This window comes from Lampris incognitus, chromosome 7 (assembly GCF_029633865.1).
Source record: "Lampris incognitus isolate fLamInc1 chromosome 7, fLamInc1.hap2, whole genome shotgun sequence".
NCBI lineage: Eukaryota > Metazoa > Chordata > Actinopteri > Lampriformes > Lampridae > Lampris > Lampris incognitus.
This window is the reverse complement of record NC_079217.1, coordinates 13,852,721-13,869,388: the sequence shown is the minus strand read 5'-3', so window position 1 is coordinate 13,869,388 and position 16,668 is coordinate 13,852,721. Positions and strand designations below refer to the sequence as shown.

The 16,668-nt window shown below is 44.7% G+C and overlaps 1 protein-coding gene across 5 annotated transcripts in view; it reads left to right on the top strand.

The window, feature by feature from the left end:
* nbeab (neurobeachin b) overlaps window positions 1-16,668 on the top strand; it is a 338,760-nt gene that overhangs the window by 231,111 nt on the left and 90,981 nt on the right. For 3 of the 5 annotated variants that reach the window (XM_056283778.1, XM_056283777.1, XM_056283781.1), the window contains one exon: window positions 14,907-15,053. In XM_056283778.1, the coding sequence (XP_056139753.1) occupies window positions 14,907-15,053 (147 nt within the window). Of the gene's footprint in view, window positions 1-14,906; window positions 15,054-15,772; window positions 15,809-16,668 lie in introns of all 5 variants that reach the window. The other 2 variants (XM_056283780.1, XM_056283779.1) reach the window with 2 other exon arrangements.

The window sequence follows — 16,668 nt, the reverse complement described above, 5'->3', positions numbered from 1 at the left end:
CACTTTTGTACGACGGTGGCTGGATACCAAGTCCCTTTTTCCTTGCTTAGGACAGATACGTGCTGTCTGGGACCGAGTGGAGGTAGTTCTCTGCCGCTGCTGCGGTCATGATGTTCCTTCATGTTTGCTGTTCTCTGCTCCAGGTGGAGTCGGTTTTCCTCCTTGCCTGGGTCCCCTCGACTCGGCAGCAGGGTGGTGACTGGCCTTCCGAAGATCAGTTCTGCTGGTGATGGTAGTTTACTGTCGATGGGTGTTGCTCTGACCTGTAGTAAGGCAACTTGTATGTTACCTCCTTGTCTCATGGTTTTCTTCACAATGGATTTGATGTGTCGCACATGCCTCTCAATGAATCCATTGCTTTTTGGATAGTGGGGTGAGCTTGTCATGTGCCTGATTCCCCAGTCAGCCGTGAATTTCTGGAACGCGTGCTCTGTGTACTGGGGTCCATTATCTGTAAGTATCTCGTCAGGCCTTCCAAAAAGAAACATGTACATTTCCATTTTTTGTGCAACTGCCCGGCTGGACACAGGCATGGGCATTTCATCCACTAGAGGGAACTTAGAATATCTGTCCACAATCAGTAAATACTGATGTCCATCGATCTCGAATAGATCAGAAGCTAGGGATTGCCATGGTTTTGACGGTGTGTTGTGTGGGTTGAGAGGTTGCTTTGGATTTGCATCCTGATGTTCCACACATACGCTACATGACCTGCAGACTCTTTCGATGTCATCGTTCATTCTGATCCAGTAGACACTTTCTCTCGCCAGTCGCCATGTCTTTTCGATGCCCTGGTGTCCTACATGCAGCTGTTTGAGTATAGAATCAGTCATGGAGTCTGGGATGAGCACCTGTCTGCCTTTGAATATGACTCCTGCTTCAACTGCAAGCTCATCTCTGAATGACCAGTACTCGTGTAGTTGTCTTGGTAGAGCTTTGATGTTGTCTGGCCATCCCTGGTGGATCAGCTCTTTCAGTGCATTGAGTCTGGGGTCGCTGGTGGTTTCCATGCGGAGTGCGTCCTGTTTCTCGGGAGAGAAGTTTATCATTGCAACAGTGAGCGTCTCTGGATCCTCGACTTCTGCCTCTATTCCGTCAATGCGCTCGTCCAGCTCGATGTTGCTGTTGTTCTCAGGGTAGGGTAGTCGGCTGAGTGTGTCTGCCAGGACCATCTGGTTTCCTGGTCGATACGTGACCTCGTAGTTGTATCCTTGTGTTTTTATCAGCATTCGCTGAAGCCGTGGCGGGGCGGCATGCAGTGGCTTTGTGCATATGGTAACGAGGGGTTTGTGGTCTGTAACTACAATGAATGACTTCCCATACAGGTAGGTATGGTATCGCTGCATTCCATAGACTATGGCCAGCATTTCTCGCTCTATGTTGCTGTACCTGGATTGGCAGTCGTCCAGTGTCTTTGAGCCAAAAGCTATGGGTCTTTTGTTCTGCACTAATGCCACGCCCAGTCCTTTCTGTGATGCATCGACCTCAAGTGTCAGAGGTGTGCTTGGATCATAGTACTTCAGGCAGTCATGTTCGTTGATAACTGATTTCAGGTCCTCAAAGCTCTTTTGGTGGTCAGTGTCCCATGTCCAAGGCACGTCACTTTTCAGCAGCACCCTCAGTGTGTGTGCTTTGTCTGCGAACTTTGGGATGTAGGGTGACAGGTAGGTCAGCATCCCCAAGAATCTGCTCAGTTCATCTTTGTTCTGGGGTGTCGGCATTTTCTGGATGTCCCTGATTTTGGCTGGGTCAGGTTTGATACCTTTGTCTGTGTACAGGTTGCCAAAGAATGAGATGCTTGTCTGTTTGATTGTGCACTTGTCACTGTTGAACACAATACCTGTCTTGGCTGCTCTCTCCATCAGGTTGGTCAGGTTCCTGCCATGCTCCTCTTCGCTTGCTCCGTAGACTGCGATATCATCGGCTATGCTGACGACACCGTCGAGCCCCCCAGGATTTGGTCCAGCTTTGCCTGGAAGAGATCTTGAGAGACACTGAGACCAAATAGCAAACGTTTCCAGCAGTATCTACCAAATGGAGTTCGGAATGTGGTTAGCAGTTGTGACTCTTCCTCTAGGTGTATTGACCAATATCTAGCTTTTGCGTCAAGTTTGCTGAATATTTTTGCATTTGCAAACTTCGGGTTCAGTTCCTCCACAGTAGGAATCTTGTGTGGGCATCTCCTAAGGCTGGCATTAAGCTTTTGGGGGTCTAAGCATATGCGAAGGGAACCGTCTTTCTTTGTGCTGTATGCCAGACTCGAGCACCAGTCTGTGTGCTGTTCTACTTTTCTTAACGCATCTTGTTCGACTAGGTTATTCAGTTCATCTTTCAGTTTGTCTTTGATGTGAATGCTGCACTTACGTGGTGGGTCTATGAATGGTTCAGCATCCTTTTTCAGAAAGAGCTTGGCCTTTCCACTGAAGTTGCCAATTTTGTCAAACTGGTCTGGGTATGCTCTCTTTAGGTCTGCACTGTTAGATATGGTAATTTTGGGTTTTGTCTGTCTTGTGTTGGCTTTTTTCTGGTTTGCATGTCCTTTCTCGGTCACTGCATCTACATTGACAGTCACTAGGTTTAACACTTCACATGTTGGCAGCCCAACTATGGCTGGCCCTGGTACGTCTACAACATAGAACTTTGCATTGATCCATTTGGATTCTTTGTACTGGCATGGAATGTCAATGGTGCCTAGGCAGGGGATGGCGTGACCACTGTATGAAGATAGCCTCCTGTTGGTTTTTTTCAGTCGTTTCTGGGTGCATGCATTTTCACCGTACATCTGCTTGAAGGTACGCAATGGGAGTGTGTTGTCTGACGCACCTGTGTCTATCTTCAGACGTAGTGTGTATCCACGACCAGGTAGGTCAGGTGGTGTCACCTTCAGGACTGTGTACGCCTCCTCTCTGGCCGGCTTGCTGTCTATGCTATGCATGCACTTTTCACTGATAGTTATGGAGTGGAACTGTTTCTGGTAAGTACTTTCATTCTCACTGTCTGTTTCACTGCTACTCTCTACAGCATGTATGCGAGTCCTGCTCTGTTGCTTTTTGTCTATATAGGTTTTGTGCTTGTGCTGCTTGTCTTGTGGTGTGTGGGACTTACTTCCCCCGCTCCTGCTCTGGCTGGAGTGTTCCTGGCACTCTCGTTTGGCCTTCCTGCAGCACCGCTCCCAGTGACCTTTTGCACCACACGCATTGCATTCATCATCATATGCAGGACATCGACGTGGTTTGTGGCTTCTCCCACAGTTACGACATATGCCGTCCTTGTCCACAACGTGGATTCTCTCATTGCGTGACAGGCTAAGTTTGTCTAACTGTTCATTGCCTGCTGTCAGGACTTCATATTTTCGTCCCTCGGCCAGAACCTCTGCTAAGGAATATCCTTTTGGTTTGCTGTATAGATCATTCCTCAGGGCATCATGGGGAGTGCTCGCAATAATAAGCTCAATCTTACGCTCGTTAAGCTCTTCGTCTGAAAACTGACATTTCTGTGCTAGTGTTCTGGCTCTGGTCACAAAATCATCAATATTCTCATCTGGTTTCTGTCTGTGTTGCATCAGTTGCAGTCTATGGATTCTGTAATTTATGTTCAACTTTAGCTGTTTTTCAAAGAAGTCCCATAGTTTGGCAGGCTTTTTCTTTTCATCATCAGTGAGACCACTGGCGTTCAGTCTTTTTAATCCTTCATCTCCGATTCCATGACATATTTTCCTAGCTTGTTTAGCTGTGCCATTTATTTCTTCATCTTCTAAATACAGAGTCATTTTCTGTTTATACAGTGAAATTGCCTCACCCAGGTCCGGGTCGGAGCAATTCATCGTCGGTAGATGCGATGCCATGACGTCTCCTGTTACTAGCTAGCTAGTTAGCTTTGCGGCTAGCTCAGCTCCGGCGCACTCTTGCTTGAATGATGACAGAAATTATCCACGGACAATTTTATCAGTCTATCTTCATTCTTCATAGAGAGTACTTTACCGCTGCCACCATGAAGTAATACTTGGGGTAGTATTGGTCGAGGATCAATGACCACACCGGGTTATAGAACCCAGGTTTAATCGTGGCTCAGTAGGCAGACGTAATAACCATACATAGTAGTGGTGTAACCATAATAACAGTCCGGGTAGTACGTAACACCTAGTGTAGTTCCAGTGGCTATACATGGCGTTATATCACTACACTTTCCAAGCACCCAATCAAAGTCATTCTTATGTACCTAATCAGTAAATGCAAACGATCGGTAGATGTTCTCCGACTCGCTTCCCATAGCGTATATCAGGCTGCTCACCTGCACGGCGCCATCTTCTTTGTCTAGTTTAGTGGCGGTTCTGAATCTCACAAAATGTTGCTTCCAATCCGAGCACTCGCCTGGCTTATCGAAGGAAAAGTTTGTCGGGGGGTCTGAATTTGGCCATGACTCCTCTCGCTGTTTACTTCTGACATCATGTACAGTTAAGGTCAAAATTATTAGCTCCCTTTATGAAATCAAACAAAACCCTTAACTTTTCCATGGAAATGACCATAACCACAAGTGATTATAGTTTAATTGCTTCCAAAAGAACAAAGACAAAATCTCCACTAAGCATGATTAAGATACTGTCTTACTGATGTGCTGAATTGAAACACGAAATGACAAAAATGACAAGGCCAAAATTATTAGCCCTCTGACAATTAATAGTCAATAGTGTAACCTTTCTGACTCACAACTTACAACAACCTCATATGGTAGTTCCTAACTAGGTTGACACATGTCTCTTGAGGGTTCTTAGCCCATTCTTCCATAGCAAATTGTTCCAGCTCATCCAAATTGCGTTGTTTTTGAGCATGGACATTAATCTTGAGCTCCTGCCACAATGTAACGATCACGGATGAATAGACTCGGTAGCCCCTTGGCTATCGGGTCGGACCCTTTAGTCGACTGGCTAACGTAGTCGCCCGTGGTGCGGGAAATCCGGGTTTGCGTCCTGGCTTCGGCGGTTCCCAGACTGCTCCCCTGAATTCGCTACAGTATAAAGCAAAATTGAAGATGCTAAGATTTTCACTGGGAGTGACGAAGAAGGACAGGATTAGGAACGAGTATATTAGAGGGACAGCTCAAGTTGGACGGTTTGGAGACAAAGCAAGAGAGGCAAGATTGAGATGGCTTGGACATGTGCGGAGGAGTGATGCTGGGCATATTGGGAGAAGGATGCTGAATATGGAGCTGTCAGGGAAGAGGAAAAGAGGAAGGCCAAAGAGGAGGTTTATGGATGTGGTGAGGGAGGACATGCAGGTGGCTGGTGTGATAGAGGAAGACGCAGAAGACAGGAAGAGATGGAAACAGATGATCCGCTGTGACGACCCCTAACGGGAGCAGCCGAAAGTAGTAGAAGATTTATTTTACATTCCAAAATGTAACAAATAGGGGCCGTAACACTGATGAATGTTTTACTATGTAAAGTTTTATGAATGACGCAAACATTGGGCAGAATTTTAGGGAATGTTCCATAGCTTCTTGGGGGCTAATAATTTTGACCTTAACTGTAAATAATTGCGATGGAGGCTTTACTTAGATTTTTAATGAATCACCGTCAGGCAACACGCCAACACTCATGTACACTCTCCCGGAACTCCCCGAGATCACCTAGCCCCTACATTTTCCTTTATAACGTATATGACACAGTATATGTGCAAGAGCATTTGACTACCGTATATGACAATGACTGCTTGATCTGTACGGGAAACCCGATTTTTTCTACACGTGTACCATGTTGTTATTGTTGGCGCAAGGTAAACATGGTTAAGGTACGAGATAAGATAAGATACAATTGGGGAGAAAAAGGGGGAAGATTGAAAAAAAAGAGGGGGGCAATGTGAAAACTTTGGAAGAAACTAAATGCTTTTACTATGTCTAAAGTCTGGAACAATTTCTCCCTTAAATGGGAATATGTATTGTTTGGGTTCCATGACACAAATAGTAAATGTAACAATAAGTTTTACTTAATAAATGTTGTTTTTTGTTTGTTTTGTTTGTTTGGTTTTTTGCACAATTTCACATCCATAAAAGTAAATTTTAAAATAATAAACCGCTTTCCTGCTTTAATTATAGAAATTGAGAAATATAGCTCTACCATTTCCAGAAGCACAAACAGAAAAGCAGTCAAAACATATAATTCTTGCTTACATTATAAAGTTTTCACTTAATGTACACTGTAAATTTACCTCCTGGCAAAAGTGTTTTGTTTTTGTTCAACATTATAATCATTATTATTGTTATAATATTGTAACGATCACGGATGAGTAGGCTACCGAGTCCGTCCCTTTGGTCGACTGGTTAACGTTGTCACTTGCGGAGCGGGAGCCCCAGGTTCGCGTCCTGGTTGTGGTGACGTGAATCTCGAAGGAAGGAGGCAATGTAATGATGACGGATGAATAGGCTTGGTAGCCCTTGGCTAACGGGTCCGTCCCTGTAGTCGACTGGTATACGTTGTCGCTTGCGGTGCAGGAGAAATGGGTTCGTGTCCTGGCTATGACGGTCCGGCCGGTCTGCCCCCCGAATTCGCTACATTGGTGTCAAAAGTGGGATGATGAGACCGTGTGTTCATCGGAAGCGCGTGCGCCCAGAGGCGTGAAGGAGTTGATATGCTGAAGCCCAGAGGGGGGTAGTGTATCGTACACGAATAAGTAGACACGTTAGCCCTTGCCTAACGGGTTGGACCCTTTAGTCGACTGGTTAACGTTGTCATCCGTGGTGCGGGGAATCTGTGTTCGCGTCCCGGATGCGGCGATTCCCGACTGCTCCCTGAATTCGCTACATTGGTGTCATAGGCCGGGAGCCAGGACCAGCCCTCAGGATGTTTTCTATCCTTTTTTCACTATTATTTCTTGTTAGCCTATACCTTGGGCCATCAGAAGTTGATAACGAGCACCCCCAACTCGGCCCCGTTTGGCCACAGGGGGCCAAAAACCCAATTTTTGGGCCATGTTCCTGGCGAAATTATGTACATGCAAATATTAAGGTACTACAATGGCATAAATAGTCATACAAGAATGAAATTTGGCAGAGAGTATCCTGATACATAGGGGGAAGCAGGAAAACATGATTCTGGGGCTTGTTGCAACTCAATTTTAAGATATCACCCACACCATCCCCAAAAAGACAAAAAAAAGTACTGTCCGCCTGACAAATTATCATCAAAATGATTATTCTTCAGCACTTTATTCTGAATATCTATGCCTCACTTGTGTATAGACAACTTCCCTAGTTCTTAAGCTTCAATTTGAGCCCAAGATGACCTTTCTATTTCAAATATTACTCTTGCTGTGGCCGAAAGTCTTCACTATAGGCCTACAGTACCTCAAATATGAAAAAAGCAGATATGTATAATTTCCATTGCCATGGTAACTGTGGGTTGTATCAGAAGCAGCCTGAATACCACAAAGCCACCACAGATTGAAGGTATGTATTAGGTTCTAGACCAGTGACTAAGCATTGTAACAATGATTAGAATATTTATTAAACTGATATTTAACAACCTTAACATGATTTAAGCTACTCTCTTTAGTTTTAGCTAGCCAGCAAGCACAATTTTGCAATCAAGCTAGCGAGGTTGCAATATTCATGAGGTGTGTTGTAGCTACAGTTGGAATACTATCAGTCTACACATTTGAGGTGATAAGAGAAATAATTGTAATGCAAAGCATTATATGTGAATTGGCACACTGAATAGTACTCCCTATTTCATTATTGCAATACTGATTTTAAGATGGTTGCATTGTTACAGTATATGAATCAGTTAAGATGCCAAAGAGACGACAAGATGATGAAGACTGGACACCTTGCCAGAGTTCTTCAAAGCAGAAGAAACAGCCACCGCCCCAATCACCTCTAGGAAATTGCATTCTGCATGGTTGTAAGGGGACAGTAAATGTTAAGTTTATAGCCTTTTCTTCTAAGGCTGATCCACTTAATGCATTTACTGAAATCCACGAAATGAAAAACAAACTTTTGACACAAACGTCTGACTGTGGTGGCATGCCAGATGTTTGTGACTCAATTCCTGATGAATTATCTGCTGATTGTGGGTATCATGAAAACTGTCGACGCATTTTTTTCTGTAATGCTAACCGTGCTTTAGCAAGAAATTGTCAAGCAGAAAAATACGCTACTAGACCAACACGTGAGCATGTGGATTCTTCCGTTTTGTTTGGAAATTATTGCATATTCTGCAAAAGTGGCACAGTGAAGCAAGCTTCTGGCAATAGATATAGCTTGCAGAAATTCCAATCAAATGCATACAAAAATATTGAGCAAAAGGCTATGGAACTAGGTGATGAAGATTTGTTGTGCAAAATCCAGGGAGTTGATTTATTTGCTAAGGAGGCTCAATTTCATGACTGCTGTCGCAAGCAGTACTTAGTAAAGCGAGCACCCAGCCTGACACTACAGCTGCAGCAGATGAAATAACTACAAAGAAGGGAATGATCGGTAAAGCTTTCAATGGGGTGTATGTTCATATAAAAACAGAAGTTATTCAAAAGGGTCAGGTTGTGAAACTTGCTCATCTTACTGTTTTGTATAATGAAACCTTGAGACAATTTGGAGAAGAAGCTCCTGCTCAGATAACAAGCCATAACCTGAGACTAAAAATCGAATGCTGTCCTGATCTCAAAGATAGTATCGACTTCTCATCTTGCCCATACAAAGACACATTAGTGTTTTGTACATCCCAAGAATCTATGAAGACGACAGTGCATTCAGCTTATGAGATGGGAATTACTGATTGGAGTAAAGAGATCAGCCATGATCTTCACAAGAAAATCCTAAAAGCCTTCAAAAATTCTGAACCACTCCATTGGCCTCCTAGAGCTCAGGACCTCCCTGACCCAAAAGAGGAGATTCCTTCTGAGGTTTTCCAATTTGTTTTAAACCTAATCTGCGGTGAGAGGAAGCCATCATATCGGGAGGACAATCTGGCATCATCAATTTCTTAAGACATCTGCAGAGCAGTTACAGCAGGTCAATGGAAGATGAAGAAACACATCTTACTATGCATGACACTACGCCATCTCTTCCGATCCAAGAGCATCACCACTCTGATAAATAGACTTGGCCACTGTGAGTCCTACACATACTCAATAGAACTTGAAACGGCTCTGGCAAATTCAATTGTGGAAAGTGCTTCATTAATGAGTAACTCAGATGTTATCAAGAGACAACCTGATGGAGCAGTCTTCCATTGTGACTGGGACAATTTTGATCAGCTAGTATCAGATGTATATGGGGCAGGGTCCATTCATACTGCTGTAGGCATCTACCTGCAAGATCAAGGGTCCTGTGCAGATGCAGCAGCCCTGACCACAACACAGCCTACACAAGAGTCAGCCTACACTAATCCAAACACTCAACCTCCAAAAAAACAACGATCATTTAAAAGTCCTGCTCAGGAGTTGCCAACTTACTACAAGCGGAAACGATCTGAACCAGCTAACTTGGAGTCATCCAATTCAAATAACACATCCACATACCACTCAAAATCATCAGATAGTGATATAATTTGGGTCATTGCTCATAAAATCAACTCCGGCTATCAGCACATCCCTGGTCTGTCAGGTTGGGTGTCTGTTACTGGCTGTTCTCCAAAATGCCTCACCACAATTGGGTATTATCCCATGATCAATGTTCCCATAACCGACTTCACAACCATTCAAGAATGCCTTAGATGCAGCCAAGTCGCATCCTCTGAAGCTGGACAAGAGTACACCATCAGTACATTTGACCTAGGTGTTTGCATGAAAGCCTACCCTCTAATATGGAATGAACCTGAAAAATATAAAAAGCACATCATCCTCATTGGTACATTCCATTGCTGTGGAGCTTACTTGGAAGGTATAGGCTCCCGGCCTATCAGAAGTTGGATGGTGAGATCGTGAAGGAGCTGATATGCTTAAGCACGGGGATGCGCTTCCTGAAGGGGGGGGGGGCTAACGGGTTAGATTCTTTAGTCGACTGGTTACGTTGTCGCCCACGGTGCGGGAGATACGGGTTCGCGTCCCGGCTGTGGCGATGGTTCCCGGGCTGCCCCCCTGAATTTGCTACAATATATAAAATTTATTATAAAATATTGATTTTATATGCTGTATAAAATTGTTTGTTGCTATATAAAATACAACTTGATTGACTGATTATTAATACTACAGTTCATTCATTTTCTTTATTTACGTTTGTTATGACCATCGAATGTAAAGGTGTAAGGTTGTTTATAGTTGATTGGTGTGATAATATATATGTACAATGTTCCTGTATCGTTTGTATTCTTCTCAATAAAAAAAGGGGGCAATGTGAGCGTAGGTAGGGCATCCGGGTAGCGTAGCGGTCTATTCTGTTGCCTACAGGGGGATCGGCAGTTCGAATCCCCGTGTTGCCTCCGGCATAGTCCGGCGTCCCTACAGACACAATTGGCCGTGTCTGCGGGTGGGAGGCCAAATGTGGTCGTGTCCTGGTCGCCGCACTGGCGCCTCCTCTGGTCAGTTGGGGCGCCTGTCCGGGGATGAACTGGGGGGATCCTCCCACGCGCTACGTCCCCCTGGCAAAGCGGCTGGCGACTCCACATGTATTGGAGGAGGCATGTGGTAGTCTGCAGCCCTTCCCAGATCGGCAGAGGGGGGTGGAGCAGAAATCGGGATGGCTCAGAAGAATTGGGTAATTGGCCGGATACAACTAGGGATAAAAAGGGAGGAAAATCCCCCCCCCCCCCAAAAAAAGGTGAACGCAGGCCAACACAGGAGTGGGGAGGGAGGACAATCGTGCTCGGGCACGGTACAAGGCATCCGTGTCATTAATGGTGTCCTTGTAGCTCTTACCAACCTCGCTTTGACCCATTCTTCAAAGCTGGCCCGCTGTTATTGTTTCTATGGTCCTTGAGCTACTGAAGCCAGTGGCCATATTCGTAGTTCTGTCACCATCACTCCAGAACAAAGCCTGCGCCACTGTCCCTGTCTTGATCCAGGGTTTTTGTCAATAAATGTACATTGCTGTTAAGTAAATATTGCTGCAGCCAAATGCAGCATCATATAAAAATGTATGGCTGTTATGGTGCATTCCTAATAATTTCAAAGATGTTAATTTACACTTTAAGATATAACGCTTAAGTATTTTTTCTGAGATTCAATTTTGCATCATTCATTATTACTCAAGTTTACTAAGTTCTGAATACCAAATTCAATCTAATGAAACATATTTAGGGTTGTGCAATGGTTAGCATGGTTGCCTCACAGCAAGAAGGACCTGGGTTTGAGCCCCGGGGTCGTCCAACCTTGGAGGTCATCCTCTGTGTGGCTTTGCGTGTTCTTCCCGTGTCTGCGTGGGTTTCCTCCAGGTGCTCCGGTTTCCTCCCACAGTCCAAATATATGTAGGTCAGGTGAATCAGCCATACTAAATTGCCTCTAGGTGTGAATGTGTGTGTCGGCCCTGTGGTGGACTGGCAGCCTGTCCAGTGTGTCTCTCCCCCTGTCGCCCAATGGCTGCTGGAATAGACTCCAGCATCCCCGCGACCCTTGGAGCAGGATAAGCGGTTTGGATAATGGATGAATGGATGTTTATCTGATGTAGAAAGGCTTTGTAATACCAATCTTTATTTATTTATTTTATTTCATTTTATTTATTTTTTATTTCTTTGTATTGCTGTTGTCCTCGCTATCTGTTAATTTACTGACTACCATTAGCAAACAGGCGGCACGGTGGCACAGTGGTTAGTGCGGTCGCCTCACTGCAAGAAGGTCCTGGGTTCGAGCCCCAGGATTGTCCAACCTTGGTGGGTCATCCCAGGTCGTCCTCTTCATGGTGTTTGCAAGTTGTCTGCGTGGGTTTCCTCCAGGGGCTCCAGTTTCCTCCCACAGTCCAAAGACATGTAGGTCAGGTGAATCCGCTGTACTAAATTGTCCCTAGTGAGGTGAATTGGCCGTACTAAATTGTTCCTTGGTATGAATGTGTGTGTGTGTGTGTGTGTGTGTGGGGGGGGCCCTGTGATGGCCTGGTGGCCTGTCCAGGGTGTCTCCCCGCCTGCCACCCAATGACTGCTGGAATAGGCTCCAGCATCCCCGCAACCCTGAGAGCAGGATAAGCAGTTCAGATAATGGATGGATGGATGGCATTAGTAAACAGTTTCGCAGCATGACATTATGGAGTTTGGATAAAGGAGACCACATCTCATCTTCAGCCGCTTCTCCGGGGTCGGGTCGCGGTGGCAGCAAGCTAAGTAGGGCACTCCAGGCGTCCCTCTCCCCAGCAATGCCCTCCAGCTCCTCCTGAGGGATCCCAAGGTGTTCCCAGGCCAGATTGGACATGTAGTCCCTCCAGCAAGTTCTGCGTCTACAACGGGGTCTCCTCCCAGTTGGCCGTGCCCGGTAAACCTCCAAAGGAAGGTGCCCAGGAGGCATCCTAATCAGATGCCCAAACCATCTCAACTGGCTCCTTTCGATGCAAAGGAGCCGCGGCTCTACTCCGAGCTCCCTCCGGATGTCCAAGCTCCTCACCTCATCTCTAAGGCTGAGCCCAGACACCCTACGGAGGAAACTAATTTCAGCCGTTTGTATCTGCGATCTCACCCTTTCGGTCACTACCCAAAGCTCATGACCATAGGTGAGGGTTGGAATGAAGCTTGACTGGTAAATTGAGAGCTTTGCCTTCCAGCTCAGCTCCCTCTTCACCACAACGGTCCGGTACAACGTTCGCATTACTGCTGATTCTGCACCAATCCGCCTGTCAATCTCCCGTTCCATCCTACCCTCACTCATGAACAAGACCCTGAGATACTTGAACTCCTTCACTTGAGGCAACAACTCATGCCCAACCCGGAAGGAGACCACAACCTTTGTAAATTAATTTTGACACATCACACCAGAAATTGGTTAAGTTACATCCACAAGACATAGTGTACTAAACTAGGGCATCTAAACATGTTAACTCTGTAGGGGGGTAAAGGTTAAATGTCCTCTTAGTGTCTGCCTAACACCTTGTCCTAACTGCACTGGTGCTTCACTATAGTAAGTCACAGTGCAACTACACTGGCTGCAATGGAACCGCCGAGGCAGCACAAAAAGGCAAAACATTTAAACAAATCATGGACCAAGCAGGTTGCCCTACTTGATCTGCTCAAGATCAAGATCACTGCCTTTTCCCCCTAGCAATATCAAAAGGTGAGATAAATAAATAAATAAATAAGAATAGAGGCAGCCACTTCACATTTTGATGCTCGAAGGTTGTTAAGATAGTCTCATCTTTTTTCTTCTTTTTTTTTTAATCTCAGCGGTATATTTTTATTTTCGACACTTTCTCACTACGCATACAGTTAAGATACAGTGTGAGGATATGGCGACTATAAAAAGGTTGTTCTCGCTCCTGTTTTGCCATATAGCTGACAAGGTGAACAAATGAAGAGCTGTCTAATGAGTCTGCCTTGACATGTCTGCACTGCAAGGTCTTAACACTGACAAATGGCAGCAGCCATATTTCATAGGGGAGCATCTCGGAGTCAATGGGCCATCAGTCATGAAAAGATTGCTTTTCATGTCAGCACATGTTCTTCTCTCTGTAATACCGCTTCTTTTTTTATTATTTATAACAATATTACTGTTTCTGTTATAGCCAAATTGCATTGTGGGCATGGTGCCTTGTTTGGCTGATCATCTACTCCCTTCTGTCTGTGCTTTCTCTCATATCGGTGCTGGACTTTTGCCTGTGGAAATATGCTTGGTTTATTTTGCCTGCTTCCCACTGTGGTCTCCCTACTTGAACTTGCCAATCACAGTGTCAACTCCTCTGTTTCGCTTTTTTCTCGATTGCGTGTAAAGATGTTTTGCAGAATTAGTTTTAAGCTTCACTCATTTGGCTTTTATCTACTATGACCCCTGGATGGCTTTTGCCTTTAACACTAAACAGAATTCATTTCCAAAACTCCCAGACTTTTTCCCTCGGTTTTATGAAAGCACTCTAGATATGAGACAGAGCAGGAAGCGGACTTTTTTTTTCTTTTTCCACGGTAGCGGTGTTGACAACATTCAAATATGACCTCTTCAAGTCGAGGTACGTGTTTCTCAGGGGAGGGAGAGACAAATTAAGAGCTGCGCTGAAAGGAAACATGTCAGGCTTGTGTCAGCCTCCTTCTAGTTTCCCGATGTGCTCTTCCTTTTGTACACAAGAGTTACTAATCCGGTTTTTCATAGGACTCAAGAAAGACCAAACCGCACAAACATCAACTACAGTCATGTGTGGCGGAAGGGTGTTGGAGATGGGCTGCAGGCTGGTGTTATGAGCTCTTTTTGTTTGCAGGATATATGGACACATCCTTTTACATTGGTGTGATAAACCATAGTCATATCATAAATGAGTCATCGAATCCTGCGGTGAGCAGTCGTGCAGTGCTATATATTCAGTCTCACTCTTGTCATGTCTCCAAATCAACTGTGAATCACAAACCGACTATGAATCAGAGTTGTATTCAAGAAACAAATAGTGCTCCGTTGTTAACCTTGTCAAAAAAAATCAAACCCCAAACACCTCTTGTGTTCAACCGTGGAGGACAAGCATCGGAACAAGCGTGTTATTCCTGACGTTCCAAGTAGTTGAAATACTGTGCTTCAGTTTGCATTTTTAGTAACTCCTTCAGGTTTCATTATAGGGTATTTATGTAATGCGCTCTTTTCTCTGCACTGTAATTCAGCCTCTCATAGCTCGCCAGATGTTATAGCGTGTGCTCTCAGAGACTATGAAAACCAGACTCTCTCCTTTTGAGTGCATTTGTGTGACACTTGAAAGCATTTCCCGTTCCTTATCTTACAACACCGACGTCAATCTGGCCTGTAGGCTTGAGAGTGCAGAATTTATAGTTCTGACTGTACCCTATTCCCCCGTATTTCTTTTCCCAGGCCCAGAAGATGATACGGTGGTCAAATCTAAGAAGGCCTTCCGCGGCCAGTCCATGCCCAACCAGAGCCCAGAGACCGAACTGACGCTGGAGGGGGACGACGATGCTGCCAGCCTGCTGCAAGAGAAAGAGATGGACAATCTGGGTGGTAAGTCCGCCCCCAAGTGCCCCCCCCCATAATCCCCATCTCAAAGCCCCTGCTTCACCTCTGTTACACCCACTGTCGGAGTACCTCCTCTTCTCTTGTATTTTGCTTCCTCCACAGGGGTAGTTAAAGGGTTCGCGGTTGAAGTCGGCGCAGTGAATAGGCTGTTTGCATCAGTCCAGCAGTGTCTCAGCTGACACTTTATCATTGCATTGAAAATTGAAAACAAGGCACTTGTATGAGGAAACCTAAAGGAGTTTTAATGTCCTTTTTACTTGTTGTTGTCAAATTGAGTTATGCACAAATGCCTCATGTTGTAAATCAGTCTTGCTTGAATCTGATGGACATAAAGTTGCAGAAGAGGGACCAAGTATGTGCACATCCAGAAAAAAAAACATTAAAGTGCAAGACAAAAATTGCAAAACATGGAACAGAGGAGTGAGCTCTGCACACTGAAACGCTCCCATTCCTTATTTATTCGGCAACGTTTTGATCTATCAGATTTACCTCAGGCTGCCTGTACATAAACCTTCAGCAAACATTTCACTTTAATAACAAACATCTGCACAGTCCAGCTCATTGGTGAGTGAGCGCATAGTTATAATTAACATTTTTGTCTTATTCTTTTTATTGTCTGGACACCAGTTGTTCGGTCGGCCAGCTACATCTTGTTTCTGTTTGAAAAGTGTCTTTTTTTTCTGTTTTGTGTTGGATCTCCTCAGCACGGTTCCTTCCTTGGGTGTTTATCTCCAGAAGAGGCAAGTCTTCTCAAGTCAAACTAACACCGGAAAGATTATCAATGCAGATATGTCACAACATACATTAAAAATTGCTCACGAAATCAGTGAGTCGAACTGACAGGATGAAATCCATTATAACACTCTACAGTGGCCTAATCCGATCTGTAGAATTAGACTTCTGAAATATTTCATACAATGAAAATAATACTGTGTAAATAGTTCATTCAGTTCTCCCTACTACTCTCAGTAACAACAGTTGTTTGATGATACAGTCTAATCACACCTTTCACACATGTAATTTTTGTTCTAAACTGTGTTGTTAAACACTTGTAAATAACTCACACGTTGGACAGACAGTATTGAAGTACTAACACAGTATTGTCTTACCGGTACTAATTACTGCATCAATAGGGCCAATGTAATGCAAGGTGATGTAAGGTGTAAGTCCGTTTCCCCTAACCTAAGCAAAGATACCCACTAACTAAACTCACTGTACCAACAATGGTGATTAGAAGTGATTGAACAGCTGTGTCACAACCAATTCATTAAGTAATTAATTTAAAATCAGTTTGTCTTTCTTTCTCTGTCTCTCTCCATCTCTGTCTCTCTCTCTGTCTGTTTCTGTCTCTCTCTCTCTCTCTTTGTCTTTCTCTCTCCTCTCTCTGTCTCCGTCACTCTCTCCATCTCCCCCTCTCTTCCCATCTCTCTCTCTCTCACTCACTCTCTCTCTTTCTCTCTCTCCATCTCTCTCTCTCTTTCCATCTCTCTCTCTCTTTCCATCTCTCTCTCTCTCTCTCTCTCTCTCTCTCTCTCTCTCTCTCTCTCTCTCTCTCTCTCTCTCTCTCTCTCTCTCTCTCTCTCTCTCTCTCCCTCTCTCA